Raw genomic sequence first — 24,835 nt, 5'->3', positions numbered from 1 at the left:
GATTTAGACAACCCATGACCACTGGGTTGGATTGCCGTTAAGTGTCACCAACAATGGTAGCAGCGTCGAGTCTTGAACCCGATACCTCTGGGTTACAGGCAGGCGCGCTAACCACTATACCACGTCGCCGGACAGCAAAGTGTTAATAGATATATACAAAACAGGACGCCGCCAACCAATTTTACGTTTGCCTTCTTAGACTCCATTGGTCTTCACCGTGTTGGCAACTCTTCTGAGTCCCCAGCATGTAGTCTCCACCTCTATTCCCCACCATTTCAAGACTGCCAGACCTTCGATCAAAAAAGCGGTCACAAAGTGCGCTGTCACGTCACATTCCACACAAAATTTGGCGAAAAAGTTTGTTACGTGAGTACAGTTTTGAAAAATAATTAGCAAAATTTAACCATCGTCGTTGCACAGTAGTTTGTCGTTAGAATGCTTAACGACAATTGCTTTAACTATTGGGTCTTGTTGGGTTCTAAATTCAAAGCCATACAATAAAAATTATTCAATTACAAAGTTACATTAGTGCTAATTTCTAATTGAAACCCCGACGAGAAAAGCAGTTTCAAAGTAACCATATTTTTTAACCCGAACCACAATTTTACTCATGTTCTGAATTTAACCCAATGATTACAATCAGTGATAAGAATATGTTACACACGATACCAGAAGATGACGAAACAGCCTCTTCCACTCGAATGTCGAATGATTTCCTATTCATTTGCATATATGCTTATTAATGTTGTTAGCACTAGTTTATAGGTATAGCTGTATCTGCTACGGCCTAAAATGCTATATAGTAGGTTGGGGGGAGATAGGACACCGTTGGCACATAATATCCAAGTATCCTGATAGTGTTTTAAACAATTAACAACGGTCTATGGTGGTTGTAAGAATACGGTTATATAATTCTAAAAATGTTCTTTGTTTACTACCAAATGGGACGAGCAAATAGAATGAACAGGTGTCCCATCTTCCCCCACCCTACTAATATATATGCATAATATTGAGACATAAAAGGGGGTATGCAATATGGGATATAAAATTGCTACCATTTCAAGTAATGGTCTTTAATGGTGATTCGATTGCATATACATGCTACGCTATGTATATATATAGTAGGGTGGGGAAGATGGGACACCTTTTCGTTCTACTTTCTCGTCCCATTTGGTAGTAAACAAAGAATAACTAAAGAATTCCAATACCATATCTTCAAGACTTCCATAGACTGTTCTTAATTGTTTAAAACAAGATCAGGATATTTGGATATTAGGCGATAAAGGTGTCCCATCTTTCCCCACTGTACTATACAAACCAATTGCTGTGCCAGCATATGTAGCGCGGTTAAGGCTTTTGTCACAACATGTAACCTAAAACCGCTGCAAAATTTTATTTAAAATTTCTCCGAAATCGAACAGTTTAGTAAGTGCGATGCAGACACTGCAGATATAAATGCAACTTGTTTGCTGTCGCATGTTTCAAATTGTAACGAACCGAGTTGAAGTGTACGGGTTGTTATACATTATCTTTGCACGTGCACATGTTGTTTGTACATGCATATTATGTTCAAGTTCCACCAAGGTCAACGCAATGTCAGCTCAAGATAAAACATTATTAATTCTGGTAACATAAGACAAACATCCAGAAGCAATCTTTAAATTAGCCTATTTACTGTGTAGGCGCCGTCTGTTTGTTTTCACACCAAGGTTACTTCGAGACGAGATCTAACCAGGCCTCTCTCGCGCGATTTAAAACAGCCAATCAGAGGGCACCGTTGCGGTACCCGCCTACTGGGCGTGTTTTCCATATGCGGGGAAATAATGTATCGCAATCACGCTTAGTTGAACCCCGGTAAACAACACTTGTTTTGACGAGGGCACATTGTGCGAATTAAGTATAGTCGTGGTTTAATATACCCACGCCGGTGGCTAATTGCCTCTTGGCGTGCAACCTATACGGGTTCAAATGAATTATAGATCGCAACTTTATGGCTGACCACAATTTAAACAACAACAATCTAACATTGTTAACCATATTGCAAGGATTAATGTAAACGTGAGCGTAAGTTGTTTATAAGGAAGTCCCCTTCAAAAAAACATAAACACCAGGAACTTTGAAATCGTGCGAAATGTCACGTCGCCACAGCACGCTTTATAATGTTGCGCAAAAAGGTCACTCAAAAAGCGCAAAACAAAAACCCAGTAATAACCATATGGCACGGCAACTTTGCAAAATACTTTGATGACAGTTATAATATACACATCTTTAATATTTACGAGATTTTAAACAAGAAAGATGTACATCGTTCTAAATATAGGACGTCTTGTGTTTGCTTATCATCGTCTGGTCTAGAAAAATCAATTTAAAATGCTCAATAAAGCCGCTTTTGTCTTTTGCTATACTCTCTGCTGCTGCTTAGTGCCCAAAAATGATTCTAACTTTGAATCCATAAATTAATGGAACGAATAAATTAATTTATTTATCTTCACGTGGCAGGGAAATGGCCGTGTTATATACGACTTGTGCCTAGTATGAATGACAATTTTTGAAAACCCAATGGACCACTGGGTCCGTGGCAATTGCCGTTAAGTGACTTGCCTAAGGACCACAACGGTCGGGCCTCAAACTCGCATTTTTAGCCTTTCCATATTAGGTTTTAATAGACCGGGTAGCTTACGTTTGGTCTAGAATATGCTATGTTTATTAAACATTATCTTTGCACTTCATTTATTCACCGATTTATTTTGCAGGGAAGAAACGAATGCGCTGAAAACTGAAAACTTTTTACCCTATTGAGCAAGTTTTTCCTTCAGTTTTTTTTATACTATATATATGTGTGTGTTTTTTCCTGCTTTCTGCATAGGACTATAGTGCTGTCCAAACGTTCATTTTTGCCTCAGAGACATATTTGTGTTGTGTATATGTGCTTATTGTTTAAAGAAAAGTTTTTAATATGCGCAAAATCTTGTATCCGAGTTTTAGATTTTTACTAAACCTATTAAAACGTAAACCATTTTTCATTTATGTAAAACGCTGAAGTAGTACTAAATAACGGCATTAAAAACGCAATGAAAAAATTAAGAAAACTAGTCACATATATGCATTGTTGCTGCCAGGCATACTCTCAATAGACCTTTTCTGGCAATTTATTACTTTGCTTATCAAGGTTAAATTTGTTTGTGGTACATTGTTATTAATGATCCCGTAAACTATTTTTCATTTTTCTCTAGTAACGCAATAGAATTTTGCTACATAGTACACCCGTGTTGTATCTATATATTTCTAGTATCGCGCTTTTTGTAATTCACAGCATCGCGCTTTCCCCGACAATACACAGAAAAAGTGTGATATTGGTTAATGGTTTATACGACAACCTTGCTGCCGTATTTCTGTTGGAAAATATATGTTGGCATATACACGTACAGCAGTATAGCGGTTTGAGCACATGCCGCGTCATAAAAGGGTGCCGAGTCCGAGGCGCAATGCTGCCACCATGAAAACTTGTGCGATTTTAATTGGAACAGCAACCGAGCCAATCCAATAGTTGGTGATGTCAAAATTGTTAACCAGACTGACGTTAACCTATACTGTGGTTTGGATTCTAGATTAACGCATTAAACCATACATTCATTCATTCTTAGCCTAAGGGCAAGACACAGAGTTTTTAATATTATGGGTCGGGTAAACGCATAATAATACACCTGCAAGAGTATGCTCTGTTAAACGGTGTTTCTAATTGTCGGGCGGGTAAAACCATACTGTTACATCTGCAAGAGTACCATCAAAAACTTACCGCCCAACCCGCCGATTGTTTAAACTCAAAATTGTATCATTTACATTGGAACTATATTTGTCAGTGAATCATATATGTTTGAACGACCGAAAAATACAGTTTATTAGGTTGTTTTTTTAATATATATAAAACTAAAAAAATACAAAATTTGACTTTAACTTTTAAGAGAGTTTTAAATTATTTTTTTCATTTTGTTGTCTTTCGAAACAGAGTCATATAAACACCCCAAAACCAGAGTCGTATAAACACCGAGTAGTCCAACTGCCGTCTATGTGTGTCCAAAATAGAGCAAAAGTGGTGACTTTGACAATGGGTATAACGAACTTGTTAAGTTTTGTTTGTGTTTTCCTATCGTGGGAAGGTGTAAAACAGCTTCTATTTACCTTACCAAACATTTTTTAGAAAAAATGTATAAATTTAGCCGCATTAAATGACTAAAATGTCGCAAATCAACCGCTTCTAATTCTAATTTTTGACTTTTTTTGACACAGAAAACAAATAACACATGTTTTTTACATTTTTCAACCTTTAAATTTGTTTTTAGGCCCAAGTTTTTCTGTAATTTACCGAAAAACATACATTTTCCCTATACCTACTGTGTTATTTTGGACCCAAATTGCCGTTCAATTTGTGTTTTACGTAACAATGGGTTGGACTACTCGGTATTTCTATGGCCCAAAACGACCTAGCTCACATGCTCTTTAATATTTTCGGGCGCTTAAGGTCCGAGTAAATCAAGATGTAGGGCGCTTAAGAAGGACCACGCTTTTGCACAAAACTCACTTACGCTCGTGTTTGCAAGTGTTTATTTTATTAGGTTTTTAAAACTTATAAAACAGTTAAGTGTTGATATAGGCTTTAATTTGTTAACCTATACTGGATAGGTGTTTAGGGCTGTGAAGGTAATCGGCAAATTGCAATTTTAAACCAGTTTTCCGTTACTCTAATTACGAATGATCTGTTACCAGGTTTTACAGGGAAAACGCAAAGTTAAAACTGCAGCATTGTACATGCATAGTGCCATGCAGTAGAATCTGTGTTTAGATATTTTTATGAAGAAGTGTTGGCGTTAACAATAGCATTATGTTGCAAACACCAGCCACTTCAGACTTGAATCAAGATATCGTAAAATATCAATCTTACCTGACAATACTGAACAGCCCGAGCACTCGTAAGTTAAAGATGTTCATTGTAGAATTATTTACATATTTTCTTGTCATTTGGTAATTTCATAATAAATTTTTTGTAAAATTTTTATTGTTTTTTTTTCGTAATATTAAAATAGTTGACATTTTACTTTATAGCGGATGAAAACAAATTGAAAGCAGCTCAAGAAATCAGTGAAAGATTTGAGGTAAATAAAGAGTTTATAAAGCAGGATTATTTTTGGGGGGATTTTTTTATGTGTGGCTGATAATTTGAACAACCAATTACTCTCTATTAGTGACCACTGGGTTGCAGCAATTGCCCTTTAGTGTCTTACTCAAAGACACATACACCCAAAATGGTAGCAGTGAAAAGGCTTGAACCCTTTACCAATGTGTTACACACCTTTATAATAAGTAAGACAAATCAAACTCTTTTCTCTCTAAAAGTTCTTATCGCCAACTATTCATAATTGATGTAATGACTCAACTCACCTAAATCTCAGTTTCACCTTACATACCTTGTTGTATAAATCCCAAATAAATCAATATGGTGAAATATCATATGTTTGTTAATTACACCTTAGTAAATAAAGTCCATAGTTTTCATTTTATTTTCCTCTCAACATTAAATTGAAGTGCAATTTTCATAAAATCAATAAAATACCAATTTGTTTCTATATTCTATAGGATCTTGCTCAGTCTCCCAAATACTCTGAATTCCTTTCTAAATGTGTGATCAACTTCATCAAACTACTCCAAGATGGAGAACCGCAGTTTATTTCAGAAAACCCAAGTCAGGTAAGAGTTGTGCTATGGTTCTGCAGCAATGATATGTAGTCCAGTTCATGTATTCGAAAATAACGCGAGAAATATTTTAAACGAAAAAAAAACACGATATAGTGACAAAACAACAGTTGCTGCAAGAAAACAACAGTTGTTAAAACACGATTACAACTGTAGTAGTTTTTGTATTGACGTGCGTTCGCTACGATATTATAAGTAATCTGACTACAGTTTAACTTGCAAACCCACAGTCATGTGGTTAGAGGTCACAGTCACGGTTTACAACACACAACACAACCAAATGGCGTGACGATTACTGGGGCGTATACAATGGCGTAATAATGAAGGGCCACACAACTAAAAACTTATTTATATTTAATTGGAAGAAAATAAGCGTGGTTGTTATAACTTTGAATGTTGTTAACCCAAATAAAGGTGACCTGATTAGAACATTACAATTTTCAGTTCGATTAAAAAACAAACAAAACAAAAAACGTTTTTTAGCTTTAATTTTAGCTCCAATGTTTTTTCTTTTAAAAATTTCCCCAGTGCTACAAAAAGCTACAAGCCTTGTCTTCTGTTCAATTCAACTTCTCATTTTGTTTTGCTTTTAAAAATTCCTAAATATATATAAATATTAAATGTTTTCTTTTCCTATTTAGCAACTGCGCAAGTTAGTTCTTGATATTTTGCACCGAATACCAACAAATGATCATCTGCGTCCTCATGTTAAAAATATTCTCAATCTCTGCTTTCAACTGCTTGAGGTAAACTACAACATTTAGTAAAAAAATTAAGTTTATCGATTTTTTTTACTGCCTATACATATTGCATATTTTAAATGAAAAGTTGTGCATAACATTACTGTGTGTGTATAAGTCAATAGTTAGTTCATTTCCACAGAAAGCAGGATAATATTTTTGTTGAAATAAAGTTTATAAATATATGTATAGTAGGCTATATATATATTTTATATTTATTATGTTATAAGATAAGATAGTTACCTTCAGTTAGTTTTTCTATTATTATTTTGGTCATTAAACTGAAAGTAAAAAACGAATTATGTTTGTTGGATTTTTGAAATTTTACATTTTTTTATAAAATGATACTTTACTCTTCACTTAAAAGGTGGACAATGAAGAAAATGTTCAAGTTTGCATCAAGATTATAATCGAGCTACATAAGCAGTTTCGACCACAAATTGCTCCAGAGGTTTGTAGTTAAATATTTCAATCAGCCAATTATCATCATTCAAAAAAAAAAATCATTTAAAAAAATTCAATCATTATAACATGGGCGATGTGTTTTATCTTGCAAACCATGCCCACTGTTCTAGTTTCTATTCTATTTTTTCCATATGTGTAAGGTTATTAAGGAGCCTGGGATTTAAGCCAGATTTGGCCCATTATTTCAACGCCCTTTTGCGTCCGAAAGTGAGTGTTCTAGCTTAGTTCGAGACTCAACATAAAATTTCAACGCATTTGAAAAATTTTAACTGCGTATTTTATACTATCATTTAAAATAGTTTTCTAAGAAGTATTTGTATGTATACCTATAATATAAAGATATATATACGTATTTAAACCATTATATAATATTGTTTCAACAGATTCAGAACTTTTTATCCTTGGTAAAAAGAATCTATGGAGACCTACCACAAAACATGGTGCGTAATTCAATTTATAATTATACATTTAAAAGTTCTTTTTTTTTCTTTGTAAATATAAAACTGGATACACATACCTGATCAAAATACAGACTTTCACGCAGTCTTAAGCATATTAAATTGACATCTCATTACATCAACATGATTATGCCACAGAACACACAGACTTATAACATGCACTACCCATTTCCTCATAACATAGATCTGGTTATTTGAAAACCCGACCATACGAGAAGGAGGTCTACCTGATCCACAACGTATTGGAACAGTGACACAAGTTACTTTTCGAGCAGGAATACCCGGTAACCCGAGTCCTGGGGGGAAAACTGTTACTGTAAGTGTTGTCTCTACGTTTGAATATTCCTAAATAAGTTTATACACTTGTATGTCTTTTGTTGCCTTTACTAAGTCTTTGATGGTTCCAATTTATTTCTGGATAGTGGTAGGCAGATATATACATGTATAAAATTAAATAAGTGTTTTACAAAAAAACTGCAAAAATTGATTGAATTTTAAAATTTAAAGTCCAGAGTGTTTACTAAATGATGAAATGTGATACAGTTACATTCTTCTATTAAAATGATTTATTTTTCGTTCAAAAATTCTTCTACACTGTCAGTACTTCACTTTATGCATATATTTCAATTCAAATATAAGTCACATTGCACGTTTTATATATTATCAAGCTCCAATTTACACCATGAATGCCATTAACTGTTCTTTCTTTGCAATACGCATTAATGTTTTATCTTTTGTGTATATTTTTGTGGCGGTCTGTTATTTATTCTCAACCTAATTTGTTTGATTTCCAGACGGTGATTCCAAAAGCATTGAACTCGATGAAAGTTTTGCAAGAAATTCCAATCACTGTCGTTTTAATGTACCAGGTGGGCACTTGAATATTTGCATGCAACTATAAGATACAATGTCATTAGCTGTCAATTGGGCTTAACAGGTTTTCTTTATTTAATTCTGCTTGGGTAAGGTCCTACATATTGGCCCGCCTAGCTACCATTGTGGGTGTATGTGTCCTTGGGCAAGACACTTAACAGCAATTGCTCCAACCCAGTGGTCACTAATGGGTTGTCCAAATTATCACAACACTTAAAATATATAAAAATGAAAAAGTCTCAAAAACTAATCACAAACAAAGTACATACTTGGTAACTGGTAAGCTGGCACGAGGTGTATAAAACAGAACACTCATGTTTAACGACTGACGTTTTCCACCCTTGTGAGGATAAAGTAAGTTAAGCTCATTTATTTATAAACAGTTATACAAGCAAGCCACACAGAATGTAGTGGCAGAGTTCATACCTCTTATAATGAAGACCCTGCTACTACAACCTTCACAAGCAGCAAGAGTTTCCTCCACTTTCAATCATGAACTGTTTGTTGACTTTACAGCAGCTCAAGTTAAAACTCTCTCGTTTGTTGCTTTTTTTGTCAGACTTTATCAGGTGAGAAATTTTTGTTTATATTTTCGCTTTAAAAAAGTTGTAAAAAAATATGTTTTTACTACTTTAACATTTTTTCAACTTTAGTCTGCTTTTGTGGGACAAATCTACTTTATAATGTAATAAAATTTAAAAATATTTCTGCAGGAGTTTTTAATGTTTTATTGTGACCATGTAAAATTATTCTGTCTAATATAGCAACTTTTGCAAAATATTTTGTCATTTTTTTGTTCGAGTTAATATCTTTTATTACGTACATTGCAATTTTCTTCCTTTTTTGATATTTTTTTGCTACTTCTTTTGCTTTTTACAGGAAAACATCAAACAATATTCAAATGAGATGGTGCAAGCAATGCTTCAGTTGCTAACCAACTGCACACCCGAGGTGGCTTCCTTGCGCAAGGAGTTGCTTATTGCTGTGCGACATATTCTTGCCACTGACCTCAAAACAAGTGAGTTTTTGTGAAAATTGCATATATATAGTAATGGGGGGAGATAGGACATCTTTTCAACATATTTTCTCAACCCATTTAAGAGTAAATAAAAAACATTTAAAGATTTATAAAACCGTATCCTTACGACTTCCATAGACTGTTGTAGTGTTGTTAATTGTGTAAAACATGATCAGGCAGAACATATTTTTCAAAAATATTTTCTTGTCCTTCCGTGGTTGGGCAACGGCAGTTGTTACAACACAGCAGAAATTTTTTGAAATACAAACATCTGTTGATTGGTTTAAATTATGGCAGTTCACATTGCATGTGTTCGTAAAGAACTACAGAGGAATTAATTATTTCTTAACAAAAACTAATAAAACTATTTTTTAACAAAAACTAATACAAAAACTTTTAACAGTAGAAAAATCTAACTTCGGTATTTTTTAAAAAAATCTAAATTTGTTCCCAGGGTTTGTGCCTCATATGGATCGACTTCTTAATGAAGATATATTAATTGGCACTGGTTGGTCAGCAAGGGAAACATTACGAACACTTGCATACAGCACGTTAGCTGATCTCACTCATCATGTAAGAGGACAACTCTCACTTGCTCAGGTAAGATTGCTAAACCAGGTATTAATTTTCTTTAGTGTTTAAAGACAGTAAGTAACATAGAAACTACTGAGCTGGAGCAATTGTCATTAAGAGTTCTGCCTAAAAGTTACATAGTATTTCTGTCCAGTGCCGTGGCAAAGTGGTTAGGGCGCCTGCCTGTAACCCAGAGGTAATGGTTTCAAGGCTCGTCGCTGCTAACATTGGTGGCTTATGTGTCTTTGGGCAAGACACTTAATGGCAATTGCTCCAACCCAGTGGTCAGTTGCTGCTACCATTGGTGGCATATGTGTTTTTCTGCAAGACACTTAATGTCAATTGCTCCAACCCAGTGGTCACTAATGGGTTTTCCAAATTATCAGCTATGCATGGTTTAATAACCGTCGTTTTACTAGACACGCAAGGATAAAGCAAGTTACATTCACTCTCTATTGGTATCTTTGTCATGTATTGTCCTCCATATTCTTCAGTTAAAATGTTAGCATGACATTGCCATGGCCTTGAACCTATAGTCACAATGCAAAAGTGTATTTAGAAAGACTTTTGGAACAAAATGAACATTGTTTCCTTCATAAAATACATTAGAAAGATATACGATGATAAAACACACTTTATTTCCACCCAGCTTTCATCTGCTGTACACTTGTTTGCGAAGAACGTCCATGATGATTCTTTACCCAGCTCGTTTCAAACTATTTCGTGCAAACTTTTGTTGCATTTGGTGGAAGGTATAACCAAGAAAAGTGAAAGCGAAAAACTCCCGGTTTGTCTAGCTTTTTGAATTGTTGTTAGTTTTTTTTTGGTCATTTTATTTTTGTCCTTATGTTTTTTTTTGTCTGTATAAGCTTTGTATTTAATACCTATAGTAGAGTAGGGGAGACGCGACACCTTTAGCACATAACTCCAAATACCTTGATCTTGTTTAAAACAATTAACAACGGTCTATGGGAGAGGCGGGAATCAATTTTATAATTCTTTGAATGTTGTTTGTTTACTACCAAATGGGGTGAGAAATAGAATGGAAAGGTGTCCACTCTTCCCCCACCCTACTATATATAACTTTCTGTATAAGCTTCTGTTTAATATGCCCTCCTGTTTAACCAGCAACAAGGGCGGGAAAACTTGATGAGAATGCTGGAGGTGTTTGTGTTAAAGTTCCGCATGATCACCAAGCATGTTTTACCCACCCTGTTCTCCAAATGCAAACAAGTTGAATCTTCAACTGCAAGCAATGGATCTGCATCAGCTAGTGGCCAGACTGATTCAACAACCACCGTGAGATTTTTTTTATTGTTTTTCTTAAAAATTTAAAGCAGGTTTTGAATTTAGTTGCTTTTTGGCTCTTTTTTTCGTCAGGTGCCAAATTATGATTCTGTTCTTTGTGGGTAAAGTTTTTTCAAAGATCTGGGATTTATGACCATTACCCCAGGCAAATTATTATACAGTTTTAGGAATTGTTCATTCTTTTACATCAGTTTAACATGGTAACACCGCATTTTCATATTCATAAAAATGATAATAACATTTTAATTTTTCCACACCAGAACGCAAGCGCTTCTGCCGCACCATTTTCCCTCAGTGCTCAGGCGTCAACCAGCGCAGCGGTCACATCAAGTTCACAACTCCCAAGCAGTAAATCTCCAGAACTTGACAAAGAACTTAAACCAGGTGAACAAGTGTTTGATTTTGTTTAGAACAAGGGTTTTTAAATTTTTTCGAAGCACACAAACACCCATTAAAGATCTGAACAAAGACCTCTTTTTTAAAATTAATATATCACAATTAAATAAAAAATGCGACCAAAGATATAAAACCACCTGAAACAATTGTGCAAGAAACTTATTTTTACTGCCACAGAATGCTGTCTAACATCTTATAATAAAACACAGCAATTTAGTGAAAACTCACTAATTTAGAACTTAGTAGATTGTGAAATATATATACAACTTATATAAAGTATTTATATCTTAAAATATTATTTGCATTCATGCTTTATATCACTTAATAAATTTCACAGGTTACCATATATATATAAAGACAATATACTTTTTTTCCTGTTAATTTTATGGCAACCTGAATGGGATGAACAACTAATTTTCCCAAAACAAGCTTTTTTACATATTCAGTGTCTGGCAGTAATCTTGTATATGAATTAATGGTGCTAGTGGAGAATCCTACCCTAACACATAACAAATTGCCTAATCTGTTTTGGCCGAAATCTTGGGAACCATGACATACAAGCTGCGTGACCTTAACCACATAGAATAAAATCTGTTTTGTCACATAGGATTTTTCCTGTCAATTTTATGGCGACCTGAATGGGATGAACAATTAATATTCCCAAAAAGCCATTTTACATATTCAGTGTTTGGCAGTAATCTTGTAATGAATATATATATATATAGATATATTATAAATATATAATGCTAGTGGAGATTCCTAACCCACCCCTAACACATAACAAATTGTGTTTTGGCCTAAATCTTAAGACCCATGGTATGCCACGCCGCGGGACTTTACTCACATAGAATAAAATCTGTTATGTGACATGGGTTTTTCAACCAAGTTTCTTTATTTTTAGATGACAGCAAAACTCCTGGGGTCGTATCAGTAGCAGACTGCCGCAGCCTCGTGAAAACTTTAGTTTGTGGGGTTAAGACCATCACTTGGGGTGCTGGGTCGTGCAAAGCTGGAAAAGATACGGCCAGTACATCTGGGTTGGGAATATCAGCTTCAAATAAACAGTTCTTGCCAGAAGAAACGGAGCTGTTTGTTAAACTGGTCAGATATGCTTTGAAAGCACTTGATATATACCAGGTATGGAAACTATTGTAATGTCTGTATATCTGATTTACATTTTTTTAAAATTACAAATAAACTCACATATTGGTTATTTATTTTTTTGGAATCAGTACCATTCAAGTTTATATCTGTTTCACATTTCAAAATTTACTTTCAATTAAACATAATTTTTTTTTGAATTGGCACCATTCAAGTTTATATCAATTTTTGTGCTTAAAAAGTGTTGTACTGGCATACTTAATGCTAAAATAATAGTATTTTACCTGCTTTTACCATAATAAGGAATATAATTTTAGTTGACCATTTATACCAGTAGTCTTAATCTCAGGCCCGTGGCGTGCCACACTGTAGGACACACTTTCATAAAAAATTTTCATAAATCACCCGCAAAATAACAGATATGGTAACTCGTAAGTTAGCACAAAGTGTATGAAACAGACCACTTGTGTTATAACGACTGTCGTTTTTCGGCCAGAGGAAAATGTAAGTTACATTCATTCAATTAAATTGAATGCTTTTAGATTAACGTTGCATCAAATGGTCAAATGAGCGTTCGTCCGTCAAACTGCCCGACGATGCGCATGAAGGAAGAGAAAGAAGTTTTGGAACATTTTGCCGGGGTCTTCACCATGATGAACCCTCTTACTTTCAGAGAAATATTTTCTGCCACTATCACATATGTGGTTGATAGGATTCACAACAACTATGCACTGCAGGTTAGATATGTTGCTTCGGTGGAACATATGCCAATATAATACACTTACATTTTATTAACAGACATGTTTCAGTATAGAACCAAAGAGGTAAAAATAAATGACAGTTATAAATAATATAAATAAATTGAAATTCACCCCGTTAGCATCAATGCTAGTTTATGGCCTTCTTTTTTTGTTTCTAAACACCTCAGCCGCTCTCTTGGAAAACACTGAATGACAAATTATTACAGAGGTGCACAGTGACCTTCTGAACACCCTGTACTATCTACCTAAGTCATCACTCATTATTATGTACAATGAAGCTAATTGAACAGTTTATAGCCCAAGCCTTGTGGACAGAGCATACCGAAGCTTTATGCTACTGCTTTTGTAGATGTTCTTAAGTAGGACATCTAACAGTGGTTGCTCAAACCCATTTGTTACTGATGGGTTGTCCAAGTTGGCAGCCATACAATAAAACAACAAGACTTGTATACAGTAGGGTGGGAGAAGATGGGACACCTTTTAACTGTATTTTCTTGTCCTATTTAGTAGTAAACAGAACATTCAAAGAATTATTATACTATATTCTCACAACCCCCATAAACTGCTGTTAATTGTCTAAAACAAGATTAGGATATTTGGATATTGTGTGCTAAAGGAATCCTAAACACATATACACCTTAAGCTTAATATATACAGTTTTATTAGGATGTTTTTGCATTTTGAACAGATACTCTTTTTTAGGTGGGTAAGGTCTTGCAGCGAGGCACACTATGGGTCTTAAGATTTATGCCAGGATTGAACAATTACCCAAAACACGCAGGATGCTAAACGCATATACACCTCAAGCCTAATCTTTACAGTTTAATTGTAATTGAATGTTGCAGATTGTGGCGAACTCCTTCCTTGCGAGTCCCCACACCTCGGCTACATTTGCTACAATTCTTGTCGAGTTTTTACTGGAGCGTCTTGAAGACATGGGGAAACCTGGTGAACAATCTAATCTCTATCTCAAGTTATTTAAGGTAAAAAAATGGTTTGTTTATAAAACAGAAAGTAATCTTTAGTTTTGTGGTTATTTTTTATGTTTTGTATAATACCAAAAATAAATTAAAATTTTAATTTTGGTTAAAAATTCAAAATAAGTAAAAAAAAATGTTATTTTAATAAATTATAATTCCAACTAAGAAATGAAAATTTTAATCTTGGTGAAAAATTTAATCTTGCTGAAAAATTTAAAAAATATAATTTTGAAAAATGCTATTTTAATGAATAAAAGTTTCAACACAAGTAATTTCTTCTATTTTAAACGTAGCTTGTCTTTGGATCTGTGTCTTTATTTGCGAACGAGAATGAACAGATGTTGAAACCTCATCTTCACACAATTGTAACAAAGTCAATGGCTCTCGCAAACACCGCGCATGACCCGTACAACTACTTCCTTCTGCTGCGTGCACTGTTCAGGTCCATAGGTGGTGGAAGCCATGATTCACTCTACAGAGAATTCCTACCTCTGCTGCCCAACTTACTACAAGGTGCTTATATTTGCTCTACGATACTGATTCTGTTCTGTATGAAATACGATACTGTTCGGTGCCATGGCAAAGTGATTAGCACGCCTGCCTATAACCCAGAGGTAATGAGTTCATGGCTCGTCGCTGCTATCATTGTGGGCGTATGTGTCTTTGGTTAAGAAACTTAACCTCAATTGCTAGAAGCCAGTGCTCATTAATGGGTTGTCCAAATTATCAGCTATACATGAAAAAATCCAAAAAAAGCAATCACCTACAAATTAACATACTTGGTAACTCGTAAGCTGGCATGAGGTGTATGAACACCCGTGTTATAACAACTGTCATTTTCCGGCCATGCGAGGATAAAGTAAGTTACATTCATTCATTCAAAAAATCCAGAGGCTATAACATAAATTTATTTTCAGGTTTAAACAGCTTACAAAGTGGATTACATAAACAACACATGAAGGACTTGTTCGTTGAATTGTGCTTGACAGTGCCTGTGAGGTTAAGCTCCTTGCTTCCATACCTCCCTATGTTGATGGATCCTCTTGTTTCTGCCCTAAATGGTTCACAAACACTAATAACACAGGTACAAGCTATTTCTCAAATATTTTGTACAGTAATTTTATTATAATCTGATCTATATTAAAAATCCAGTCCTGTATAAGGGCAAAAAAATACAGTGACAAACACTAATAACCCGGGAAAAATCTATTTTTACAGTAATTTATTACATCTTTTATAATCTAATCTATTTTTAAAAAATCTAGTATTAAGCCTAATGCAACATAATACAGTGATAAACTAACTTTTTGCATTGCAATATTTTTATGTTTGATTCAGAGACTCAGAGTCCATAAGAATAAACATAATAAGCAAGAAGACCTTTTTTTGTCTTACTAAGATAACTTGCTGTTTATTTAAACATAAAAAGGATTTTTTTTATAAAATGTTCAACTGAATACAGTGATCGATTTTTGTTCAGCAATCTAATATATATATATATTACTACTACTAGTATAATCTATTAGAATGGTCCTCTAAATATTCTATTGTTTGGTACAAATTCTCTTAAAACAATTATATTACAATCTTAAACAAATTTTTTAGGTTTTTTTGAATAACTCACCTTGTATATAAACCCACTTTTTATGTTACTGTACTTTACTATACAAGATTCATTCAACTATATGAACATCAGATCACAGTCAGATTCGCATAATTTATTACAAGTCATTTGTATTATAAATTCATAACATACTGAAAATTTTTAAAAATATTAAAAATAAAGTTTATGTTGTTACTTGTTATAGGATTTTATTTTTGAAAGACATGGTTGTCTATTTCAAGTTATTACATTTGTTTAATATTACACAGGGCTTGAGAACACTGGAGTTGTGTGTGGATAATCTTCAACCAGACTTTCTATATGATCACATTCAGGTGAAAAAGTTTCTTTATGTGAAATTTATTGCATTTCTATTATATTGTATTGTTTTATTGCATTTTCATATAGAATCTTTACTAAACATCACAATTAAAGTTTTCTGTTTTGCAAATACTGGCAAATACACAAAAAATATAAATAAATAGAATAATAAATATTACTCTTCCATTTGTGTTTTTTGGCAAGACACTTAACAGCAATTGCTCCAGCTCAGAAATAACCTTTTGGGACGTCTAAATTCCAACTCAGTAGTAACTTATGAGTTGTGAATATTTTCTTCTATATATTTAAAAAAATGTTGCTTAACCATGCAGGGATCAACAATTTACATTCATTCATTCATTCCTTCATTTCATTATATTTCTTAATTCCTTCCTGTTTATCCTCAGCCTGTACGAGCCGAACTGATGCAAGCGCTGTGGAGGACCCTTCGTAATCCTTCGGATGACATCGCTCATGTTGCGTTCAGAGTCCTCGGGAAGTTCGGAGGATCGAACCGGAAGATGTTGAAAGAAGCTCAGAGACTCGCTTTTGATGATTCAGGATCTATAGGTCCGTGTGTGAAACTTAGATTCGTCGATTGTAAGGGAGAGGTTCCATTACCGGTAAGTTAACTCAAATTCATTTTGTTATTTATGTTATTTGCTAACAGCTGTGGCACAGTTGTTAGCACACAGCCTCTAACCTAGAGGTTCAGGTTCAAGGCTTGTCGCTGCTATCATTGTGGACATATGTGTGTCCTTGGGCAAAACACTTAATGACAATTGCTCCAACTCAGTGGTTAATAATGGAATTTCCAAATTGTTAGCCGTACATAAAAAATATATTTACTCACAAAGTTAACGAGTGGTAACTCATAAGCAGGCAAAAGGTGTTTGAAACAGAACACCTGTGTTATAACAATTGTCGCTGCTTTGACCAACAAGAATAAGGTTACATTCATTTATTCTTTCAATCATTTATTCATTTAACGTTGTTGCTAGGTGTCATTATTATTGTTGCTGTAATTGTTGTTGCCCCCACTTTAGGTCATTTAGTATTAAATAAGTTTAAAGGTTTAAGGGTCATTTAATTGGACATTTCAATACCGATCAGTAGATCCAGATCAATTCAACTTCTGGCAAAAAATAACACAAAATCTTTAACATTCATCCTGCCTTACATCATAGTAGCAACAAATTACTATCTAGTAGTTGCTGTAACAACTGCCATTTTTCTGTTATTTTTTGTCTTTGATGTATTCTAGCTTACAATGTACTTTATAAACTTAAAGAAAAGTTTAAAATTATTTAAATTTTAATTTCAGGTGAAGGATATAATAGGAAGTGCATTAAAATGTCTTAAAAGTCCAAACACTGAACATTACTACAGAAGGCAGTCGTTTGAAGTTATCAAGTGTTTCTTGGTGAGTCAAAAATAACAAAAATACTTGGCTAAATTAATGATATTATTAGCTAAACAGTACCCTCTTTTATAAACTTTATGAGTTTTTACACAATAAAAACATGTGTTGTCTTTCTGCTATAATACTTTTCCTTTTTACAATGCTAAAAATTTGTGCCCCACCTTTTTATACCCATAAGGCAGTTGATTTGTTATTACTGTCTTTGAGACTTAAAATGCCATGTTGCATAAAATCTCGGCTTTTTCACAAAGTTGCTAAGAGTTTACATAGAGTGTGTAAATTAACATTATTATAAAAAAACACAATTTTATGCACACTTTTCTTTCGAAGAAGACTAACTTGATAATAATTTAACATGGATGGCTCGTTTGTGTGCTAAGTGTAGCGACCACACTTATTTTTTTTCAAATACTTGTAAATTTGTTTTTAACTATAAGCTTGTTTTAAAAAACCGTTGTTTTGTCGCTATATCCTGTCTTTTTGTTTAAAATTTTTCTAAATCTTCGCTACCGTAATCGCAGAAACAAATAGTTATTATTATATTATTATCATTAATAATAATATTTTAGGGGCTCATCTGGGATTAAATCAAGCACATTTTCCGATAAAGTCTCGCCGTATGGCAGACAATACATTGAAAATACACTATGTTTTATGCCAGATGAGGCACTAAAATATTATTTTTACTATGCCTGGTAGCAGAAGAGTATTATCATTATTATTTTAACTAAGATCGGAATGATGAATAACGGCGACAGCAGTGACAACTTCTCCCACCTCATTCGCCACTCAAGTTTCACCAAAGATGAGTTCACACGAATGCCCGCTTCGGCTTTGTACAAATGTCAAGACTCGGTTACAAGAAACGCGTTCAAGCAAGCCCTCACCGGCGCATTCAGTGAGTTCAAATTTTCCACTCTTGGAAGTTAATGATTACCAAGGCTGTTGTTTTGTTGTAGTGCCGTACACCTCACGTAACCCTGTGTGAAACATTGTCACCCCATCAACGGAATGTGTCGTCACAGTGCATATCTGTGTACTTTTTTTGAATTTGAATTTCTTGAGAACTATGAATCTCCCTAATTACAATATAAAAGGACATTTTCTAAAAAAAATACATTTTTTTAGTAAAATCAGTTTGCTTTTAGTTTGAATTTTAAGAACGCAGTGAACCATGAAATAGCCCATAGTAACCCGGAGTAATCATTGATTTAATGTGGGTGTGTTATTGACACTAGACCACAAGATTTCTTTGAATTGGAAGATCTATTTTGTGAAACTGCTCCCTTTGCGCTGCTAAAATTCGACTAGCGTTTTGTCGGTGTCGTTTTTATTCGGCGCTTGAATTTTTTTTGAATTTAAACTTTTTTTTTGAAAACTGTTTTTTTTTTATTTTAGTGTGTGCGGTGATTAAGGATCTACGGAAGTTAGCTCTGCCATTTGTTGCTCACATAGTAAGGCATTATACATTGGTGGCGATCGCACAACAAGCTGGACCTTTCCCTATCACCACTCGACAGAATAAAAGACGTTTATTCGGTAAGTGCAAAATTTTCCTAATTTTTACCAGTTTAAGTATTATTAAGAGTTCACTGAAAAATTGTGGGTTGTTTTTTACATTATATAAAATTTGATTTTTTAAAATTGTATATTTACTAAAATTTAGGGTATTTTTTTACATTTAATAGCTTAGGTTCACTGTTTTACAACAAAATAGAAATATTATAGATAAGATAAAACGGTATTACCATTTATTTAGCTTGACTACTAGTAAATTTGCATGTAAATTTAGATTATTTTATATTTATGTGCTGTATTAAATAAAATTGTGCCCTACAGTATGACTTGGGCATAAAACATTGTTTTTTTTCTGGTGCCACATGTGGGCTTGTGTGTCCTTCGGCAAAACACTTAATGCTCATGCTTTCTAACCATTAAGTCAGTAATGCAATGGACACTTTATCATTCATGCAAAGTCATATACAATGTAACTTGAAAGCGGGCATGAAGTGTAAAAATAGCTTATCTGTGTTATAATTTCTAATATACCGGATAATTGTCATACATGTAAAGTTTAAAGTTATATACAATTCTAAGCAAGGCATGAAGTTGTTATTCGTGTAAAGTTATATACATTGTAACTTATAAGTGGGCATGAAGTGTAAAAATGGATTATCTGTGTTATAATTTCTAAACTGCCATTATAACTATCATCCAAGCAAAGTTATATAGATTGTAACTTATAATCGGGCATGAAGTGTAAAAATTGGAAACCTGTGTTATAATTTCTAAACTGCCGGGATAATTGTTATTCGTGGAAAGTTATATACATAGTAACTTATAAGCGGGCATGAAGTGTAAAAATTGGAAACCTGTGTTACAATTTCTAAACTGCCCGGATAAATATCCTTCATGTAAAGTTATATTCATTGTAACTTCTAAGTGGACATGATGTGTAAAAATTAAGGAATCTGTGAGAATTGGGTATCTTGGGTATATTTGTGTTAAAAGTGCCAGAAAATTAAAAGTGATTTAAATTGTTACTGTAAGAATATTGTATTACAGGATACAATGGCGAAAGAGGAGGCATGCAAGCAGGTATGGATCCCCTTGTGTTGGTCGATGCAATTGCTGAGTGCATGGCTTATGAGGAGAAGGAATTATGTAAGATCGGGAACATTGCTATTCTTCTTATGGTCAAAGTTGGAAGTAAGTTTTGATATTAAACATAGGTGTAATGTTTTGGGTCCTGGGGGACATGATATTCTAGATTTTGAAATTACATAAGATTTAGCACCCACGTTTTATGACAAAACCAACTTTTACTAGGCTGTACTGGCCAGTAGGGCCAAAGTATATTGGATTCCCTACATCAGTCAATAGGTTCCCTGTGTTTGACAACTATGGGTGGTCACTTCAGAAGATTTTGGTAAATTTCAAAGAAATTAAGCTTAAAACAATGGTTATGCTGATTTTCTTCTATAAGAGTAAGTTATTAAGGTGATAATGCCTTAAGAGTTGGGGTCATAGTTTCCCCCTTGAAAGACATTACTCATTCCTGCTTTAAAATCTATGTTTATCGATTAACATTTAATAGACATATTCATTTCACTTATGTGTACTTATTGCATCAAAAAGGTTTACTAAATTTTTACAGCAAAAATTTTTACGAAAAAATTTTAAGTCATTTTTTGTTTACTCCATTTACCATGCATAGGTGAAGTACTTTGTTGAAAAAGTTTAAAAAATTAATTTTTTTGAAACAAAGTTTTAAAAAAAATTGAATGAAAAATTATTCAGAAACTGTTCTTGGGTCTTGTGAGAGGTCGGCCAATCTTCCCATCTTTTCCTATGTGGTGGAACGTATGTGTGCTTGCTGTTACGATCGAGCATGGTATGCTAAATATGGCGGTTGTTGCGCCATACAATATCTTATGCAGCAGGTCAGTGTTTCCAAACTATTTTTCTATTTAATGGACTTAAAATCTTCTGTTATAAAAGAACCTAATAATATTTTCTTAATATTTTCTGTTAAAATATATGACTTTTTAAGTAATGCAGCAACATTAAAATAACTTTTCAAGTAATGCGGCAACATTAAAATAACTTTTCAAGTAATGCGACAACATTAAAATAACTTTTCAAGTAATGCGGCAACATTAGTTAAGTTCTAGTCAAAACTTTACTGTTGTTTTAGATGCCAATAAAATGGATATTGGAACAACAATATGTCTTTTTACGAGCCCTTCTCTTTGTGATGATGGATCTTACGAATGAAGTCTCAAGTGGAGCTGTTGATTTAGCTAAAGATATTCTTAAGGTGGGGGTGTGTGTTTTTGCCAGATTCCTGCACCATTGTGTTTTGTGATTTTTTTTACAAATTTAACAATTACGGTATGTGTGAAAGTGGTTTAGCTATTTTTGGCTGAAAAATATGGTTTAGCTACTTTACGGAATATACAGTTTTGTAAAAAAATATAACCACAAAAAAGTTTTCCAAAAAATCAAACAAAAATAGTTTTAAAATAATGTAAATTGAAATAAAAAGGCAAGAAGTAAAACTAAAATTTTTGGTATAGGTAATACAAAAATTCGGATTTTCGGAACATACTTTTTTAACTATTAAAAATAAATTTAGCTTAATGCTGGTTCCAGTATCCTATTACATACTAGTCAGTAGTCACCTGAACTAATCCTTAAATTACCCTATTTATGTCAACAGGAGTTGTTAATTAAATGTGCCACCCCACTAACTGGGGAGTTGGCGGAAGACCAAGATGCGTTACGACTCCAACAAACTTCATTCAATCGAGTCATGCATGAGTTGGTGAGAGAAGTAACCTCTCCGAACAAACTCGTCAGAGAACAAGTGAGTGCTTAACATTACCGTTGAGGGCGTACCCCGGAATAAAACAAAAATAAAAATTATTTTCAAAAAAGAAATTATTTTCTTCTTTTTTGTATCATAATAAAAAAGTTTACCGTTTCATTAGAATTAAAGTGTAGTTACAACGACTAGTTATTTTCCATATAAAGACACTCTTTGCGATTATAAAATGATCTATTTTTTTGCAAAGATCAGATTTAAAATAAAACCAGGGTAGCAGTTGAACAGGTTACATTAATTTGAACTAATTGTTAAAATACCTGTTTTAAATATGCGTCAAAGCAAAAATCGTTCAATTGCTATAGGTTAGTATACACACCAGACCTCACATACCATCTTTTTGTTTTAGCAACTAATTTTAAGGCTTGAGTAAAATGCATCTTGCATTGAAATAAGTCCATTTTAACAAGATGTATTTTACCGAATTTACTAAAGCACCTCCATTTCGACAGGCTGTCAGTTCTCTCCAAATATTAGCTGAAACCTCCGGCCATTCAAGTGTAACGGACATCATGTCACCTCACCGCGACGTACTTTCCGACATGATACCACCGCGCAAACATTTGCTACGACACCAGCCAGTCAACACACAGATTGGTTTGATGGACGGAAATACTTTCTGCAATTCTCTTCGACCACGTTTGTTCACATTAGACTTATCAGTCAAGGAGCACAAAGTGAGCATTTTTGTTGTTTGCTGTAATAAATACCTTGAGATCTTACAAAGTGAGCATTTTTTTGTTTTCACTATAAATAACTTGAGATCTTATAAAGTGATCATTTTTTTGTTTCCCCAATGAATAAATCGTGATCTTACAGTATGGCATGCCTAAAGATTTTTGTGTAAGTGAGGTCCTGCAGCCGGGAATGCCGTGAGCACTTTTTGTTTTTCGCCATAAATAGCTTTGGATCTTTTAGTATGGCATGCCTAAAGTATGGCAGATAAAACGTTGGAAATACACTTCACTTTTATACCAGATGAGCCACTAGTATATTATTTAAAAAAATTTTTTTTCAGGTTTTCTTTACCGAGCTGTTTCATATTTGCGAGGCAGATGACGCGGCACTAAAGAAGCTGGCTTGCTATAAAAATGTGGCAAGCCTTATCCCGTTGAGAATGAGTGCTATGAAAGCTTTGTCTGTTCTTTACTACATACCACAGGTGCCTAATTTCAAGATCTTCACTGTGTTTCAATTATTTCATTTACGTCATTGTAAATTTTAACAACATCGGTTGTTATTTTCTTAAAAAAAACAGACAAAGCAATTCTTTCAGTAAAATGAAACTGTAATTTCCTGAAATGAAATTTTGCTGCTGTCAACACATGATAAAATGCGTGCAATTTTTACAACCCAAAAAGCCTGACTACTTTTTTATTAAAAAACTGATTTTTGAAGGTGAAAGAGAAAATTATCAACGTTTTGTTTAAACAACTTGGATCTGAAAGTAAAGAATTGATGACGACTGCGGAAGAATGTATACGCCAGTTTCTCAAAGGGACAGAATCGGATGGAAAACTGATCGAGACTGATGTTATACACAATGCAATGCGTCCTACTTTGTTGAAGATGGGAGATTACAGGTGACTTGTGTGTTTGTAGGTTTTATTTTATGTGTTTGTAGTGGTTGTTGTTTGTGTGTTTTTTTATAGTTTTAAAAATGGTGGGGCAAGATAGAACTCTTTTTTTTGTACTTTCTCGTCCTATTTGGTAGTAAACAAAGAACATTCACAGAGTTATAAAACCGTTTCCTCAAGACTCCCATAGACCGTTGTTAATTGTTTAAAACACGATCTTGAAATATAGATATTATGTGCTCGAGGTACCCCATCTTCCCCCCTTTACTATTTAGTTGTTTTTTTTTATGTTAAAGGATATCCAGGTATTTAACTATATCTAACATTGGTAGCTGAGGTTATTCAGTGAATAAAACAAATTTCTGTTGACATTTTAAATATTTATTTTCTTAATTTTATTTTTTAATCAAAATTTAAACTTATTTTGTTTGTTCCAGAAATCTTACCCTTACTGTAGTCCACCACTTGGCGGCACTGTCAAGGCTCTTTCCGAACACATTCAACGAAAAGTTGTGTGAGCAATTATTCGCGCACCTTACTAAGTGGTTGGACACTGCGTTACTTAAACAAGCTTCTACACAAACTACAACTCCAGCTACAACTAATGGTCAGGACCCTAAAACGGATGTGACCAAGGAGTTAGAGCTCTGTGCTGCCATCTTGGAAATATTCCATCTTATTCCATTGGCCCCACAGGTAAATTACATGTCAAATAAAAAAAATATAGAAATTATGTAAATTTTGCGATAGTAACTTAAAAAGTTTTTTTTTTTGTTTGATGCCTAATTTTAAAGGATACCAAATGTGTTTCAATTTGTAATACATTTTAAATATTAGGTTTTCCCACACATGGAAAAAGTACTTTTTGTTGGGCAGAGTATTTTTCTTATATTGCCCAAATTTAAAAGATACCATATGAGTTGCAGTTTGTAATACCTTACAAACAGTGAAGAAGCCAGAAAAATATAAGAAGGGGTTTTAATCAAAAAATTTTCAAAGTTTTTTTTTAAATTTTTTAAAAAGGATTTTTTCAATTGTTTTTTAAGGAGGGGTTGCCGCGACCCCCTAAACCCTCCCCCTGGCTGTATGTATTCAAATAAAAA

The 24,835-nt window shown here is 33.8% G+C and overlaps 2 protein-coding genes across 3 annotated transcripts in view; both read left to right on the top strand.

Moving 5' to 3' along the window:
- Window positions 1–3,261, top strand: part of LOC101242078 (cysteine dioxygenase type 1-like) — a 6,568-nt gene extending 3,307 nt beyond the window's left edge. Inside the window, exons 4-5 of the mRNA XM_009859726.3 lie at window positions 200–366; window positions 2,754–3,261. Coding sequence (XP_009858028.1) covers window positions 200–366; window positions 2,754–2,780 — 194 coding nt within the window. The 3' untranslated portion in view covers window positions 2,781–3,261. The remainder of the gene's footprint in view (window positions 1–199; window positions 367–2,753) is intronic.
- Window positions 1–24,835, top strand: part of LOC100183703 (transformation/transcription domain-associated protein) — a 78,114-nt gene that overhangs the window by 16,450 nt on the left and 36,829 nt on the right. For both annotated transcript variants that reach the window (XM_018811234.2, XM_018811233.2), the window contains exons 2-33: window positions 4,765–4,967; window positions 5,101–5,150; window positions 5,632–5,742; window positions 6,390–6,494; window positions 6,856–6,939; window positions 7,337–7,393; window positions 7,596–7,727; window positions 8,206–8,280; window positions 8,668–8,853; window positions 9,164–9,302; window positions 9,757–9,902; window positions 10,525–10,662; window positions 11,004–11,174; window positions 11,444–11,567; window positions 12,481–12,716; window positions 13,223–13,417; window positions 14,287–14,424; window positions 14,715–14,934; window positions 15,339–15,505; window positions 16,294–16,359; window positions 16,753–16,968; window positions 17,670–17,768; window positions 18,501–18,666; window positions 19,167–19,307; window positions 20,334–20,477; window positions 21,069–21,211; window positions 21,466–21,588; window positions 21,991–22,137; window positions 22,608–22,832; window positions 23,174–23,317; window positions 23,554–23,738; window positions 24,170–24,428. In XM_018811234.2, the coding sequence (XP_018666779.1) occupies window positions 4,880–4,967; window positions 5,101–5,150; window positions 5,632–5,742; window positions 6,390–6,494; window positions 6,856–6,939; window positions 7,337–7,393; window positions 7,596–7,727; window positions 8,206–8,280; window positions 8,668–8,853; window positions 9,164–9,302; window positions 9,757–9,902; window positions 10,525–10,662; window positions 11,004–11,174; window positions 11,444–11,567; window positions 12,481–12,716; window positions 13,223–13,417; window positions 14,287–14,424; window positions 14,715–14,934; window positions 15,339–15,505; window positions 16,294–16,359; window positions 16,753–16,968; window positions 17,670–17,768; window positions 18,501–18,666; window positions 19,167–19,307; window positions 20,334–20,477; window positions 21,069–21,211; window positions 21,466–21,588; window positions 21,991–22,137; window positions 22,608–22,832; window positions 23,174–23,317; window positions 23,554–23,738; window positions 24,170–24,428 (4,620 nt within the window). In that variant the 5' untranslated portion in view covers window positions 4,765–4,879. The remainder of the gene's footprint in view (window positions 1–4,764; window positions 4,968–5,100; window positions 5,151–5,631; window positions 5,743–6,389; window positions 6,495–6,855; window positions 6,940–7,336; window positions 7,394–7,595; window positions 7,728–8,205; window positions 8,281–8,667; window positions 8,854–9,163; window positions 9,303–9,756; window positions 9,903–10,524; window positions 10,663–11,003; window positions 11,175–11,443; window positions 11,568–12,480; window positions 12,717–13,222; window positions 13,418–14,286; window positions 14,425–14,714; window positions 14,935–15,338; window positions 15,506–16,293; window positions 16,360–16,752; window positions 16,969–17,669; window positions 17,769–18,500; window positions 18,667–19,166; window positions 19,308–20,333; window positions 20,478–21,068; window positions 21,212–21,465; window positions 21,589–21,990; window positions 22,138–22,607; window positions 22,833–23,173; window positions 23,318–23,553; window positions 23,739–24,169; window positions 24,429–24,835) is intronic.

Source organism: Ciona intestinalis, chromosome 3 (assembly GCF_000224145.3).
Source record: "Ciona intestinalis chromosome 3, KH, whole genome shotgun sequence".
Lineage (NCBI taxonomy): Eukaryota > Metazoa > Chordata > Ascidiacea > Phlebobranchia > Cionidae > Ciona > Ciona intestinalis.
This window is presented reverse-complemented; position numbering and strand designations above follow the sequence as displayed.